Consider the following 14,241-nt stretch of genomic DNA (forward strand, 5'->3'; position numbering starts at 1 on the left):
CCTCAGCCTCTAGAGTAGCTGAGACTACAGGCACATGCCACTACAAGCAAAGTGCTAGCATTACAGGCATGTGCCACTGCAACAAAAAGACTTTAATATGACCAGGTTTACTGTGTTTAAACAAGTTTGATAACTAGTAAATACTGGACCAGGTTTTATCAAGGAACATATGTTCAATTTCATCAAATACTTTTTATTCATCTATTAAGATAAGCACATAATATTTGTCCTGTAAAAAGTGCAAATTACACTCATTGGTCTTAAGTCATAAACCAGCCTTATATTGTAGAATTACCCCCAAATAAATTGTAACACATTATACTTCCTATAGCATTCTGTTAATGATTTGTTTAGAATTTTTCACATCTATGTTCATGAGTTAGACAAGACTGTAGTTTTCCTTTTTTATTATGCTTTTTAAAAGTTTGGTATTAAGGTGATCTGACATCTTAAAATATTAGGTACAATCTGACTTTTCTTATTCTCTAGAAGAGTCTTTGTAATATTGCCATTGTTTGTTTATTCTTAAGTGCTAGACAGAATTCTCTGTAGAAGATTTATAGGTCTGAAGACATCTTTGTGAGTTTTTTTTAAGTAATTTTATACTCCCTTAAAAGAAAAATTCAAGAATTACATGTGTAATAAATTTTCACAAGTCAACACACTAATCATAGTATAACCCATAAAGTATTAGTAACAAGAACAAAGAATATATTTAGAATTATGCTACTTAATTAGAGAAGTCATTTTGACGTAGTTACCATGCAAAAGTGGAACTGTCTTATACCTCAGAAGGCTAAATGAAATGCAAGTAATATCCAATACCTTACTGGAAGAAATTACTATTTAAGGGGAGAAATAATTCCAATGCCTCAGTCTTCTCTATATAAGATACCCACACCTTGAAAGTAAAATGAAGGATCCCTCTATGTCTGGAAGGAGTTTTAATAAAATAATAAGACAGTATGTATTTTAAAGGCTTAAAATGTTCCTCTCTAACTCAGGAGTTCAATATTATGTGGATATGAAAAAAAGTGATTATAAAAAACATATGAATATAAAAAAGTTTTCCCAAAAAAAACTTTTTTTTTTTTTTTTTTTTGAGTCAGAGTTTCACTCTGTCTCCCAGGCTGGAGTGCAGGGGCACGCCCACAGCCACTGCAGCCTCAACCTGCTGGGCTCTGGCAATCCTTCTGTCTCAGTCTTCCAAGTAGCTGGAACTACAGACATGCGCAACCATGGCTGGCCAATTTTTAAAATTTATTGTAGAGATGAGGTCTCGCCAAGTTGCCCAGGCTTGTCTCGAACCCATGGGTTCAGGCAATCCTCTCACCTTGGCCTTCCAAAGTGCTGGGATTATAGGCGTGAGCCACCCTCACCCAGTCTTCAAAAATATTTAGTGACATCTTAGTTAAACATAAAAGGTCAGGATACAACATATGATTAAACTGAAAGTGTTTCCAAAAGTTAAACATGTAAATGTATATGTATACATACAAATACATACTTGCTACCAAAAACTGAGTAACTTTAATGTTCATGACTGGGTTTTTTCCTTCATTTTGTAAATCCACACCATGAAGGTGAATAATCATTAAAAGCAGGCAGCAACAGACTTAAATTAAGTATTATTCACTTTATTCAAAAGTTAACCACAGCCAGTTTTGGTAACTCACGCCTATAATCCCAGAACTTTTGGAGGCCAAAGTGGGAGGATTGCTTGAGCTCAGGATTTTGAGGCTGCAGTGAGCCATGATCATGCCACTGCTCTTCAGTCTGGGTTGCAGAGTGAGACCTTTGACTCAAAAAAAAAAAAATTAATGGCAGAGTTTTATATACTGCCAGAATTTACAATGGATTCAATCAACCTACTGGTGTCCAATGGCCTACTGGAAATTAGATTAGGTGTTATATTACAAAATTTCGTAAATACTTATATGCAGAAGACACAAATATGTGCCTCACAGTTCTAATATTGAGGTATGGAAAAGTGAGAAATTCGCACTTGTTATTTTCAGAATATTTTAAGTCTAGCCTCATTCCAGCATGTCAACAACAAAACACCTTTTTTTTTTTTTTTGAGTTGGAGTCTCACTCTGTCGCCCAGACTGGAGTGCAGTGGCCGCTCCCGGCCACCGCAGCCTCGACCTGCTAGGCTCCAGCAATCCTTCCGCCTCAGCCTTCCAAGTAGCCAGAATTACAGGCATGTGCTACCACACCCAGCTGATTTTTTTTTATTTATTGTAGAGATGAGATCTCGCTGCCCAGGCAGGTCTCGAACCCACGGGCTCAGGCAATCCACTCACCTCAGCCTCCCAAAGGCGTGGGATTACAGGCTGAGCCACCAAGCCCGGCCAAAACACTTATTGAAAGAAAAGTATCACAGTCTTTTTATGTAAGCACACAAACACATAATAATAGCAAACAAAAGTTGAAGAGTTATCCTCTATACTATAATTGAAAATTACTCAAAATAGTAATATGATGAGCTATCCTAGACCAAGTATATGAGGAAGATAAGTCTAAAAGCAGTCTAATTGTTATATTTTGTGACTAAACTAATAGACTAACACTGAAGACATTTCCTAAGTACTCTTAGGTCACTCTTCATTGAAATAACCATCATAATTTTTTGCACAGACAATGGAGAAAAGCAAGCAAACTTTATTAAGATTTCTGAAATCTAAAACACATACTGCTATAAGCATAAAGATATATTTGTTAATTCTCTTTTGAGTAAAACACACACAATGCTTCTCTCATCAAACCAAGAAACGCATTCTAAAGCACATCATATAAGCATCTGTGATCAATCTTGAAGTATTTCTGTATTTGTTATACATAAAACAGTGTGATCTTTGATTCCCTCCCTGTGGCTTGCTTTAAACTGTTGTTCTTTTCTGAATAGTTGTGCTTTCTATTACATGCTATCATTTAGATTCACTCTGTCATTTCTATTATTAGATTTGTTTTGTTGTATACTTCACAATTCAAAAGAATGGTGGTTGTAAGAATACCTTATAATCAGCATAAAGTTTACCAGTCATCATCAAAATTAACTCTCACACACAAAAAAGAACTCACTTGACAAACATGAAGGGGGCAACCCCTTCATATGAAAGTATCTTTGAAGGTGCCAAAGGACTGACTCAAGTTTTCACAAGAAATAATATTCTTTCATGTGAAGAAGATTCAGAAATGTTCAAAGATGAAAGGGATGCCAGTATAGGTAGAATAATGCAAATCACAAAGAATGCAAAATTTCTTTAAAATATGTAAACTTTCTTTCAAATGTGGTATAAATTAGATAGCAGACTTTAAACTAGCTAACACATTTAAATATTTAAAATTGGACAAGCACAAACCTTACTATCATTACAACAAAAATAAAGTACATATCTGTGAACCTTGAGAGATTAAATATGAAATCTGTAGTCACCGATACTCTTAAGTTACAAAAAACAGTGACTTACTTATTAAGTTTATTTCACATTGATAAATAAAAATGAAAGAGACAATCTCAATAAAATTTAGAGGAGAAACCTAATAATTACTCTGCATAATCACAACTCCCAGGGATTTCTGAGGTACTCACTTTAGCAGCACTAATGACTGTGGCGGTATAAGACTGAATGTTGTCTCCACAGGCTCCACCACGAGACTGATGACATCGAATCAACTAAGAAAAAAAAAAAAAGAGAGAGGGAGAGACAGAGACTGAGAAAGAAATTTCTATTAAACTGTTTAATTCTACAGAATATTAGAATAGAGTTTATTTACCATGCATAATGATGGTGGTGGGTGGGAATGTTTGCATAAGTATATTTCAGACAAACAACTAAAAGCCCTGCTGAGACACTTTTCCCCCTTTTAAAATTTGCTGGTGCCACTCAGGCAGTTTCACGCTCAACTACAGTTTTAATTACAAGATGAATAGTCTTTAAGAATTCATAAACTCTGAAAATGGTAGGATTTAGTATCTGGAAGCCATTCTACAAATAAAATTTAAAAACATAATCAAAGGACTTACACATGACTTCCTAACATTAAATATTTGACATGCTAACAAATTGGATGTTTTGCCCTCTTAATTCCTCCACAAAAATTGTAAAAGGAAACATAAAAAATAGACAAAAGATTCTGCAATACTTGCATTTTCAATTGGTGTCAGTGGAAAAATGGCACAAATTATGCATAAATCAACTGTGACACATACTAGCTGTCCACTTCATAGGGTTTACTGCTTTTACCATTAGGGACAATATGCATGATTTGATATGCATGTTTCTCTCACATGCTAAGTAATAAACCAGGATTAAATTCTCCACTGGCCCCACCCTTCCTATAGTTAGCAAAAAATAATAATAATTATTAAATTTATATGTTTAAAATTTTGTAAAAAAATAAAATAAAATGACAAGAGTAGAGAATTAGGACAGTACCACATTGTAATCTGAATTTTTTACAAAGAATCTACATCTCCCAAAACACAAAAATTAAAAATGCTTCATATAGTTAAAAACCAGCTCCTTTGATGAAGAGTAACAGGTAATCTTTCTATTCTTAATCAAAATTTCTTCGTAACTGACATTATTTTTTTAAAAATCTGTCAAAGCAATATTAATGTATTATAACAGAAAGGAACACCTTAAAAAGTTCGATATGTAACATCAAGATATATTTTAGAAAATCTTTGCTATACTACACTGAATGACTACCTTAGGTAGATTTCAAGGGGAGTAATTAGTAAGTTTCCAAATGACAGGTGATCAGAAAATGTAGTTTCACACAGAGGAAAATAAAGAATATGAAAAGTGATCATTTTAGCTAATAAAAAGAATCATTTTCACTCATTCATCCACAATATGCAATTCAAAGAATAATGAAAATTATCCCTCTGCTGCCTCCTGCTGTATGAGTAAAGAAAGACAATTTTTCAGAAAGGTTATCATTTATTCCCTGCTTCAGGTATTAAGATATTCAAGAACAAATATGTAAAAATAAACAACATTCATAACTTTTAAATTCAACTACAACCTAGCCAGCATTTCTACAAAAAAATAACTAAGTCTAAACTCATCAGAATATTGCATTTATGGGTTTTTTTGGGAGGGGGGCGGGAAGCAGGATTTATTGAGAGGACAGAAAAGTTCCCACAGTGGGAGGGGACTCGAGGGGGGTTGCCTTTTTTTTTTTTTTTTTTTTGAGTAGGTATCACATCTATCATCCAGGCAGCACTGCAGTGGCACAATCACAGCTCACCATAGCCTTGACTTCCTGGGCTGAAGAGATCCTTTCGCCTCAGTCTCTCAAAAAGCTGGGACTACAGGCATGTGCCACTACATCCACTTAAAGTGTTGAATTCTTTGGAGTTTTTTTTTGCTGGGGGGTAGAAGATGAAGCTTCCCTATGTTGCCCAGGCTGGTCTCAAACTCCTGGGCTCAAGCAAACTTTCCACCCTGGCTTCCCAAAGAGCTGGGATTATAGACATGAGCCACCATGCATGCACTACATTTGTATCTTGGTTCAATATAATTAAAGATGAGTCAAAATTCTCTATAGTGCAAAACTCTATCAAATGGACTAATTTCTAGAAAATGTTGCTAAGAAAAACAAACAAACAAACAAACAAAAAAAACTTACCAAAGAGCATATTATTATGTTATCTTTTACAAAACAGGAAAATAAAGACTTTGGACAAGATGGCTGACCAGAAGCATTTTATGCTCATCTCCTCCACTTAGAAGAATCAAAAAAGTGCATAAACAATCACACTTCAAATACATTATCCAAGAGAAAATGCTGGAATTCAATAGAGAAGTGACAGGAAACACCAAAAGTGGGGTGGGAGATTAGGAAGACAGGCAGCCTGCCTGTTTAGCCAGAATTGGCTGGAAACCAGGAGTGACATCCCAAAGTTGAACATAGGTGAATAAGAGACTTCCATTAGCCCACACACTCACTGTGGAGTCATGCAATACTGGCCCCAGGAGAGCTCCCAAGACCCTCTTAAGCCCTAAAAGTAACATGGGGAGCTGAGAGGAGACCGAAGGATAGAACTGCTCCAGGGAGGGAGCTTGTGCTAGGTCCCACACTCTTTCTGAGACCTAAGTGGCTACAGTAAAGCACTATTTTCAAGCCCAGACTTTGGCAGACTGCACACCGTCCTGGGGCCCAACAGTGCTGGGACTGAGGCATTAGGGAAACTTGAGGTGTTGCTGCTGAGACTAAGGCATGAGCTTAGAGTGCTCCGTCAGCCAGCACTGAGAAGCAAGAGAGGCATGGGCTACAGTCACTAGTGGTAGGAAGCAAGCACTGCCAGTACAGAGACTGGGTCACAAGCAAGCAGCATGACCTGCTCCTGGGATTTGGTTGTGAGCAGGAGAGAGAGGCACCTGCAATCAGGGAAGAGTCCCATCAGGACTGCAGTGTGAGAGAGTTACATGTACCCACCTGCCAGCAAAGCTGTGGTCACTGCAGCTAGCCTCACACTCTCCAGTGGCAGGACCTCAAATGCATCCACTAACATCCCTCACTCAGGTACTAATCCTGGGGCCCGATGGTCACCCTGCCCACACCCACTATGGCTGGTGAACTGCTCTCCCCATTGGGGTATCTCAGGACAAGCCCAATCAGCCTGGCCTCCCCACCATCCCTTACCCCCCCCCAAAAAAAAGGAAAGCAGAGCACATAACCCAAGCTCCTGGAAATTGCCCAACCCAATCTACCACCTTGGGAACCTTAAGCACACCTCCCAGGGGCCTGAGGTTAGGCCTAATCTCTGGGCTACTACCACCTGAGCTGGCACCTACCAGAAAGTTCCACCAGCAGAAATGGATAATGGCCCACCCAGCCCATTCCTGCCACTGCCAACATCAACATACACCACTTGAGATCCACAAAATCATATTGCTGCTACTGAGAACCAATGACTGCTATTGTCATTGTCCAGGCAACACTTACTGCCCAAAGGCCAGAGAACTAGACAACCTGACCAGTCCACCCCTGCCGCTACTAGTGACAGAGCAAACCACCTGGAGGCCCAGGAATCAGCATACACTGGTATAGGGCACAAAGATAGGGATGCTCAGCCCACTGCTGCCACCACTGTGTTCTGAAGACCAGCCAACCTGGCATTCCAGTCTTTAGAATAACTTCACCACAGCTGCCACTGATAACCACATCCTAATTCACTATGAATACAACTAAGAAAAAAAAAGTCATACAAACACTACACTACTGCATACACCCACAATCAAAGCCAAAGTGCCGTACCCAACCAAAACCATAGATACATTTTCAGGAAAACATCTTCCCATACAAGAGTATATTCTAAAATTTTAGGAAAAAAGTTATAGAAGATATGCAGATATCAATGTTAAGGACAAAGGAAACATGAAAATTTTTTTAAATGATCCTTCAAAGCAAAACATTAATTATCCAGTAATAGAGCTTAATCAAAAAGAATGTTTAAAATTCTAGATAAGGAATTCAAAATATTAATTTTGAACAATTTCAGTGAAATACAAGAGAATTGTGAAAAATAACACACAGAAATCAGAAAAAGGCAGGAAATGAATGAGAAATTTACCAAAGAGAAGTGTATTTTTTGAAAGCAAATAGAAATTCCATAACTAAAAAATACATTGAAATAAATACAAAATAAATTTCACAGCTTCAACAATAGATTAGATCAGGCAGAAGACAGAATCTCAGAACTTGAAAATAGGTCTTTTGAAATAATCCAGTCAGTCAAAAAAAACAACTTTTAGGATAAACAAAGCCTCCATGACATTTGGGACAATATAAAGTGACCAAATATCCAAACTATTGGTATGCCTGAGGGTGAAGAAAGAGAGAAAAGATTAGAAAATCTATATAGTGAAAAAAGTAGACAAAAACTTCCCAAGTCTTAACAAGAAATTTAGACATTCAGATACAGGAAGTTCAGCAATCCCCAGAAAGATACAATGAAAAAATGTCTTCTCCATGACATTTTCTATTCAGACTGTCTAAGTCAAAGGTGAAGCGCAAATCCTAAAAACAGCAAGAGTAAAGTATCTAGCCATATACGAAGGAGACCACATCAGACAAACAGCAGATTTCTCAGCAGAAATCTTAGGGGCCAGAAGAAAATGGGATAATGTATACAAAGTGCTAAAAGAAGGGGAAAAAAAAAAAGCCAACTATAAGTCAAGAATGCCATACCCAACAACATTTTTCATAAAGCATTTCCTAGACAAACTAAAGCTAAAGGAATCCATTGCCACTAGATATCCCTGCAAAAAAAAGAAGGCTCAAGGGAGTCCAAAACCTGTAGGTGAAAGGACGTTCACCATCATGAAAATACATGAAAGTATAAAACTCACTAATAAAGCAATCACATAAAGGAGAGAAAGAGAAAGGACTATGGAAATCCACCAAACCATATTAAACAATAAATGTAAAAAATAACAATAAAAAAGAATCAAAGAAAATATAAAACAACCAGAAAAAAAGGAACAATATGACAGGAACAAAATCTCAATATGACAGTAACAACTTTGAATATAAATGAGTTAAATTCTCCACTTAAAAGATACAGAATAGCTGAATGGATTTTTTTAAAACCCATAACCCAATCTTACAAGAAACTCACCTTACCATTAAAGACATATATAGACTGAAAGTAAAGAGATGAAAAAAGACATTTCAAACAAAGGGGAACCAAAGCAAACAGGAGTAGCTATACTGACATCAGAAAAAAACAACAAAAGTAGGTCATTTTATAATGATAAAGGGATCAATCCAGCAAGAGGATATAACAATTCTAAATATATATGCACCTAAAGACTGGGCCACCAAAATTCATAAAGCAAATTAAATTTCTAAATTTAAAGAAAGGGACAGACTGGGATACAATAATAATGGGTAACTTTAACACCATACCAGCATTAGACAAATCATCTGGTTAGAAAACCAACAAAGAAAAATGGGATTTAAAGTGAACTTTATACCAAATGGACCCTATAGACATTTACAGAATATTTCAACCAACTGCAGAATGCACATTCTTCTCATCAGCACAGGGCACAGGATAAACCTTATGTGAGGCTATGAAACAAGGTTCAAAAAAAGTTAAAAAACCTGAAATTATATCAAGTATCTTCTCAGTCCACAATGGACTAAAACTAGAAATCAATACAAGGTAGAACTCTGGAAACTATATAAATACACATAAAATAAACATGCTCTAAAAGACCTTTGGGTCAACAAAAGAAAATAAGTTGGAAATGAAAACATGTCTTGAAACCTGACTTCAAAATATATTGCAAGACTATAGTAACCAAGACAGCTTGATATTGGTATAAAAGCTGACACAGTCCAATGGAATAGAATAGAGAAGCCAGAAATAAAGCTACATAATTATAGCAAACTGAACTTTGACAAAGCCATCAATAGCTTACTTTGGGGGAAAGATACCCTCTTTAGTAAATGATGCAGAGAAAATTAGATAGCCATACACAGAAGAATGAAATTGGAACCCTACCTCTCACCATGCAAAAGAATCAACTAAAAAGGACTAAAGACTTAAACAGAAGACCAGAAACTATAAAAACACTAAAAGAAAACCTAGTGAAAACTCTTCTAGATGTTGGTCTAGGCAAAGAATTTATGACTAAGATCCTAAAAGAACAAGCAACAATAACAACAAAAAGACAAATAAGATTTAATAAAGCCAAGTGCCTACTGGTAAATGTGGAGGGTAAAGGAAGAAAATCATTTTGCAAGGATTATAGTAAAAACTGGTTCAGGCAAGAATCATGCATGAATGCTAAAGATACTCTGGAATTTTTATGAAAAAAACAAAAAAGCAGGATCTCCCCAAGTTGCTTATTTGTTGCAAGTGATTTTTAAATTTTAAAAAACAGAGATAGCCAGGTGTGGTGGCTTATGCCTGTAATCCCAGGACTTTGAGAAGCTGAGGCAAGAGGATTGCCTGACCCCAGGGGTTGGAGATCAGCCTGAACAACTTGGCAAGATCTAGTCTCTGCAATAAAAAAAAAAAAAAAAAATTAGCCGGGCATGGCAGCACAAGCCTGTGGTTCCACCTTACTTGGTAGGCTGAGGCCATGCAAGCCTGGGCATCACAGTGAGACTCTGACTCAAAAAAAAAAGTGATTATTCAGTATGCAAACTGGATAACACCTTGGCAAAATTGACATTGCCAAAAAACAAAAGATGTATATCATGTGCCTCCAGATGTGATGCTGTGAGAACATTACACACGTAGCATTCTGGCCAGAAATACATAATCTGAATATAATCAAGAGAAAATATCAAATAAACTCAAGATAAAAAATCATTCTATGGGGGAAAAAAAAAGAACCACGGATAGAGTTAGGGAGCTATACTCTTAAAAGTCATCAATGATGTAAAAGAAGAAAAACCTGTTTAAAACATATTTTTAAAGTGTAAAGAGACATTCCAATCAAGTCTAATACCTGATCCTAGATCAGATTCCACTAAAGGAAAAGAAAATTTTACAAATGACATCAAAGGGTTAATAGACAAAAGTGGAATATGGATGGTAGATTAGACAAAATTATTTTAACAATATGAAATTGACTGAAGTATTTAAAGGTAATAATAAATGCAACTTGCTCTGAAATGGTTCAGATGTCACCCTGAATAAAGGGTACATGGGTATGCTTTGGGCTGTTTTTACTATACTTATTCTTAAAAGTACATTTTTTAAAAAGAGGCAATAAAAAAACCCATCAAGATATATGACTTCTTGCTTAAGATTTTTATAGTCAAAGAGTTTCTTTCACTGAAGAATTGTTACTCTAAAATTTTATTCAATTTTACAACTTCACACTCAGTCCAAAATCTAAAACCTATCAGAAACTAATAAAATAAATACTAGCTCTTATGGAAACACTATGTAAGAAATATTTCTAGATAATGGCATAATCATTTGATTAGCAAACTCCTTGTGAATGCCACTACACTGTCTGGTCTTTGCATATGACACCAGATATTAACGTGTATCTCTGAAAAGCAGAAATGACTGGTGCATAATCAGGTTATGCATCTATGAAGAGAGTTCTTGCCCCTCAAAAATAATATGTAACTATTTACATAATACTTCCAATTCCATAAGGGCAGTTTCCCACATGTGTGAATACATTCACAAAAGCCAAGAGAGAATTTACACATCTTTTTCTTGGATGTCTTCAGTACACAAGGGAGATGTAACACAGATGTAAACGTGTTAAAAAATCATTATGTCACCAAACCTAATTGTATGCCTCTTGTCTTGTTTGAAAAGAATAATTTGGCCAGGCTTGGTGACTCAGCCTGTAATCCCAGCATTTTGGGAGGCCAAGGTGAGTGGATTGCCTGAGTCAGTGGGTTCAAGACAAGCCCGGGCAACTCGGTGAGACCTCCTTTCTACAATAAATCAAAAATCAGCCAGGTGTGGTAGTGTGAACCTGTAGTTCCGGTTACTTGGAAGGCTGAGGCAGAGGGATCGCCTAAACCCAGCAGGTCTACACTGGGGTGGCTGTGAGTATACCACTGCGTTCAAGCCTGGGTGACACAGTGAGATTCCAACTCAAAAAGAAAAGAATAATTTGAAAAGAGTTATTTTGAGGCTGGGCTCAGTGACTCAGCTTGTAATTCCAGTACTTTGGGAGGCCGAGACGAGTGGATTGCCTGATCCCGCAGGTTCGAGACCCACCCAGGCAACTTGGCTAGACCTCATCTCTACAATAAATCAAAAATTAGCCGGGTGTGGTAGCATGCGCCTGTCGTTCTGGCTACTTGGAAGGCTGAGGCAGAAGGATCACAGGAGCCCAGCAGATTGAGGCTATGGTGACCGGGAGCGTGCCACTGCACTCCAGTCTGGGTGACAGAGTGAGACTCCAACTCAAAAAAAGAAAGAAAAGAGTTATTTTTATGATATATACTAGGAAATCAAGCGGGGGAAACAGGATGGAAAATAAATACAGCATTCAGTAAGATGCAAAATATCTAACAGTTGCAGACAGACTTATGGATAAGTTATCAAGGAATTCACCTAGAAAAATAATTTTTTTCAGTAGTTTCTTGATTTTGTACATTCCAGAGACTAGATATTTATTAGTTCTGTGGCTCCACCAAATAATTACCTTACTCAATACATCCTATTTTTGTCAAGAACTATTTCATATTAATTCATATTATTCCCAAACTACAGTAACCATGCAACCAGCAAAAATGAAGCCAAAAATACTCATCTTTGATGTCTGTAATAGTTTTTAGATTTCATTCTATATTCACATGCAGGGTACAAAATGGTATAAAAAGTATTTTTTTTCTTTTTTTTTTTTAAACTTGAAGCTTAAGCTCAAAGAATATCTTTTCTTTTTAAGAATTTAAATTGATCTCTTGCCTTGAATTAGACACAAATAAAATTCTTAGTGCATAAACATACCTTCGCTTACTATAATAATCTTAATAAATTGACCAATAATTAAAAATTCAACAAGATGTGAACATGTGTGATTTAATTATTAAATAGCTGAACCCTTGTTTAGATATAGTTGTTGGTGCATAAAGTCAAGTTAATTTTTGCCCAGGTTTCCAATTTACCAAGGAAGACAAAAATCATGCTTGCCTCCTGATTTCTAAAAAGTCAGAAAATGCTGACTTTAATACCACTATTATGATCACCTCAATGCTGTGCTTTAATAATAATGGGCCAAAATTCTCTATATAAAAGTAAGTCTAAAAATTTAAGGTTCTATATCATCCTGAACTAACTCAGAAACAGAAAACTAAACAAGGCATATTCTCACTTACATGCGGAAACTATATGGTCATAAAGAAGGAAATAATAGACACTGGGGACACTGATAGGGGGTATGAAAAGAGGAAGATTAGGACTGAGAAGTTACGTATTGGGTACAATGTTCACTATCTGGGGAAAGGGGCCACCTGAATTCCAATCCCCATCAGTATGCAATATGCCCATGTAACAAACATGTACTTGTACCCCTGAACTAAAATAAATTTTTCAAAAATTAAGATTCTACAGTCTTAAGGACAACTGCCAAATTTATGAATCCTTAAAAGCGTTCAATATGAATCCTTAAAAGTGTTCAATTATTCACTGCAAAATTAAAACCAAGCCAAACCAAATGAACTAGTAAGTCAAACATTCATTGCTTGTAATCAGCTATGGAGCATAGATATTCATTATTAAAAATCATTCCACCACTTGATCCATTAAAAAGAATCCAAACACAGACCATGCCTTACCTTGTTTTCTGCATAAGCAAGCCAGCGGCTCCCAAGAGCGATAGGATTCATGTTTGGCCCTGGACATGGATAGCAGCCTGAAAAATTTCAAATAGCACTTGTAAGAAATTGCTTAATAACATTTCTGTTTGCATATCCTATGTTGATGCCAAAAAACCCAATAAACAGAAAAATCAAATATGTATATTTTTCAAGTTTCACATAAAATTCACATAATGCTAATCATTATTTTAATAGTGAAATGAAGTGCAATTTTTTCTCCTCTACTTAGTTTTATTTTGGTTTTGCTTCTGTTCCAATAAAAAAAAAAAATCTGGGAAGAACTGATAAGCACTTACAGCAAATATTGAGTATTTCATACACTTATTCCTCAAGAAAAGGATGAAGTTAAGAAAGACCACTTAAAGTTCATAAGTCTGTAGTTCATAAATCTAGAAAGAATTTTAGGAGCAGAAAGAGAAGGGATACAATAGATTCAAGAAATTAAGGACAAAAGGTAAATGAGACTATCAGACATGATACTATGGTGGGGGAATAAAAGAACAAGTATTTGGGTATGTGGTCAATGAGGACATGTAGCCCTGAAAGGATGCCTCGATAGAAAGATGTTGGGGAACTACATAATCTTATGCATTTACAGTAATCACTCAATTTCATTCTTCTTGCATCCTGTCCTAGCCAGTAACAGCAAATTGTTCTATGATATCCATTTGCTGTTTATTTATTTTCTATATTCTTCCAACTTGATTAGAGGGATATGTAAAGAAAATCACGAACTTTTAAGAGAAGAGAATAATCCTAAAAGAAAGTACACATATCATATAAAAGCTTTCTCATTTTATTACTCATTGTTTAAAAAACAGTTTGTTGGCACGGCACAGTGTCTCAAGCCTGTAATCCCAGCACTTTGGGAGGCCAAAGTGAGAGGATTGCCTGAGTCCAGGGGTTCAAGTC

General features: G+C 36.2%; 1 protein-coding gene across 1 annotated transcript in view; it reads right to left on the reverse strand.

The window, feature by feature from the left end:
- The window catches only part of BCAS3 (BCAS3, microtubule associated cell migration factor), a 134,184-nt gene extending 120,778 nt beyond the window's left edge, over nt 1–13,406 (reverse strand). The window contains exons 1-2 of the mRNA XM_021715997.1: nt 13,288–13,406; nt 3,596–3,679 (exon numbers count right to left, since the gene is read on the reverse strand). Coding sequence (XP_021571672.1) covers nt 3,596–3,679; nt 13,288–13,338 — 135 coding nt within the window. The 5' untranslated portion in view covers nt 13,339–13,406. The remainder of the gene's footprint in view (nt 1–3,595; nt 3,680–13,287) is intronic.
- Nucleotides 13,407–14,241: the final 835 nt, after the last annotated feature.

The sequence above is a fragment of the Carlito syrichta genome, unplaced genomic scaffold (assembly GCF_000164805.1).
Source record: "Carlito syrichta isolate Samal-C Ts95f unplaced genomic scaffold, Tarsius_syrichta-2.0.1 Scaffold28610, whole genome shotgun sequence".
NCBI lineage: Eukaryota > Metazoa > Chordata > Mammalia > Primates > Tarsiidae > Carlito > Carlito syrichta.